At 44.0% G+C, this 2621-nt stretch overlaps 1 protein-coding gene across 1 annotated transcript; it reads left to right on the forward strand.

Moving 5' to 3' along the window:
* The first annotated feature begins 637 nt into the window (after positions 1–637).
* Positions 638–1588, forward strand: OR6Q1 (olfactory receptor family 6 subfamily Q member 1). The gene has a single exon (XM_019715404.3). The coding sequence runs from the start codon at positions 638–640 to the stop codon at positions 1586–1588; it is 951 nt and encodes a 316-aa protein (XP_019570963.3).
* The last annotated feature ends 1033 nt before the right edge of the window (positions 1589–2621 follow it).

A 2621-nucleotide genomic window follows, 5' to 3' on the forward strand; every position in this document is an offset into this window, starting at 1 on the left:
CAGCTCACTGGCCCATGTGGGAATAGAACCGGCGACCTCGGCATTAGGAGCACAGCACTCCAACCACCTGAGCCACAGGGCTGGCCCTGCTTTCCGTTTTATATCCCACATTTCAGTGAAATCATATGGTTCTCGACTTTTTCTGTCTGACTTATTTCGCTTAGCATAAGAATCTCAAGATCCATCCATGTTGCCACAAATGGCAGTATTTCCTCTTTTCTTATGAACAGTATTCCATTGTGTATATGTACCACATCTTTTACCAATCATCTATCAAAGGTCACTTTGGTGGTTTCCATGTCTTTTATCTCACTAACTTATACTTATTTTTCAGGTTCAAGTTTAGACAGCCCCACATCCAGGAAGATTTCTCTGGTGCGTCAAGACTGGTTGAGCTTCCTCTCTATTTCTTCCCATAATATCCTGTCTTATTTCTATCTAGCATTTTTCATTTTGTACTGAAATGTCTATTTTTTGTGGACCTCTAAGACTATAAATTCTCTGAGGGTAGGGAGAGTGTCTTGACTTCATTTCCCTCTTCTGAAGTGGAAGATATTTCAGTCCAACATCCTCACAGTTTCTCTTTGAGTTGTCATTATCCATAAGACTATGAGTCTACTGAACTCTCATTCCCAATATGCAGCCATATTCCCAAAACTGGACCCACGTGACAGAGTTTGTCATGGTGGGCTTTGCTGGGGTGCATGAAGCACACCTCTTATTTACACTCTTCCTCACGATGTACCTGTTTACCTTGATGGAGAACTTGGCCATCATCTTGGTGGTGGGTTTGGACCATCAGCTACGGAGACCCATGTATTTCTTCTTGACCCACTTGTCCTGCCTTGAAATCGGGTACACCTCAGTCACGGTGCCCAAGATGCTGGCTGGTTTTATTGGTGTAGATGGAGGCAAGACTATCTCCTATGTTGGCTGCCTGTCCCAGCTCTTCATCTTCACCTTCTTTGGGGCAACTGAATGTTTCCTGCTGGCTGCCATGGCCTATGATCGCTATGTGGCTATTTGTATGCCTCTCCGATATGGGGCCTTGGTATCGTGGGGCATCTGCATCCGTCTGGCTGGTGCTTGTTGGATGGTGGGCTTCCTCATACCTGTTTTGCCCATCTACCTCATGTCCCAGCTGACGTTTTGTGGCCCCAATGTCATCGACCACTTCTTCTGCGATGCCTCACCCTTGTTGGCTTTGTCCTGCTCGGATGTCACCCTGAAGGAGACTGTAGACTTCCTGGTCTCTCTGGCAGTACTCCTGACCTCCTCTGCAGTCATTTCTGTGTCTTACGGCAACATCGTCTGGACGCTGCTACACATCCGCTCAGTGGCTGAGCGCCGGAAGGCCTTCTCCACCTGTGCAGCTCACCTGACTGTGGTGAGCCTCTTCTATGGCACTCTTTTCTTTATGTATGTCCGGACGAAAGTGGCCTCCTCCATCAACTTCAACAAGGTGGTGTCTGTCTTCTACTCCATTGTTACACCAATGCTCAACCCTCTCATCTATAGTCTTCGCAACAAGGAGGTGAAGGGAGCTCTGAGCAGAGCCGTTTCCCTCAAGTCTTGGAAAGGTCAATGAGGGGGCAGGTGGGATCCAGTTTTCTTTCTTTGGCTTTAGAAGGAGAGTGGTAAGGACTATAGAATTGTACAGTGGCCTGGGTAGTCAGGAGTTGTGGACTATGTATTAGTTAAAGTAACATGCTAATCTGTTATAGCAAGAGAGACCTAACTATAATGTAGCTTAAAGAATGAAGGAGATTTTCTCTTTCCTGCAAGAGTCTAAGGTGAGTGCTCTAGGCTGGTGGGTGGCTGTGCTCAACGGTCATGTAAGGATCCAAGTTCCTTCCATCTTGTGGGGTCAATATCTCCTAGAATGTTGGCAACATAAGACCTGTGGGCCAAATTCTGCTCTGCACTTGTTTTTAATGACCTGTGAGCTAAGAATGGTTTTAATACTCTAAAATGCTTTAAAACAAAGTACAATAATATTTCATGACACAAAAACATTTTATACAATTAAAATTTCAGTGTCATAAATCAAGGTTTATTAGAACAGAGGCGCAGCATATGAATTATCTATGGCTACTTTAGTGCTATAATGACAGAGTTGAGTAGTGACAGAGACCATTTGCCAACTCCCAATGGAGGGCCTTTTTGTTATTTATGAGGCCTAACAATTAAGTTCGCAAACTTGTTGCAACAATGTTGCTAACCTTGTTTGATATCAGAGGGATTATTCATTATGAATCTCTACCAACTGGACAAACAGTTAATCAAGTTTACTATTCGGAAGTGCTGAAAAGGCTGCATGAAAAAGTTAGATGACCTGAACTTTTCGCCAACAATTCATGGCTCTTGCATCACGACAATGCACCAGCTCACACAGCACTGTCTGTGAGGGAGTTTTTAGCCAGTAAACAAATAACTATATTGGAACACCCTCCCTACTCATGTGATTTGGCCTCCAATGACTCTTTACTTTACCTGAAGATAAAGGAAATATTGAAAGGAAGACATTTTGATGATATTCAGGACATCAAGTGTAGTATGATGACAGCTCTGATGGCCATTACAGAAAAAGAGTTCCAAAATTGCTTTAAAGCATGGACTAG

Source organism: Rhinolophus sinicus, chromosome 14 (genome assembly GCF_057876585.1).
Source record: "Rhinolophus sinicus isolate RSI-liver-muscle chromosome 14, RSI-T2T, whole genome shotgun sequence".
Classification (NCBI taxonomy): Eukaryota; Metazoa; Chordata; class Mammalia; order Chiroptera; family Rhinolophidae; genus Rhinolophus; species Rhinolophus sinicus.

Bases quoted from the DNA above. Each gene is read 5' to 3' on its own strand.
- OR6Q1 (XM_019715404.3), top strand. From the start codon at position 638: ATGCAGCCATATTCCCAAAACTGGACCCACGTGACAGAGTTTGTCATG.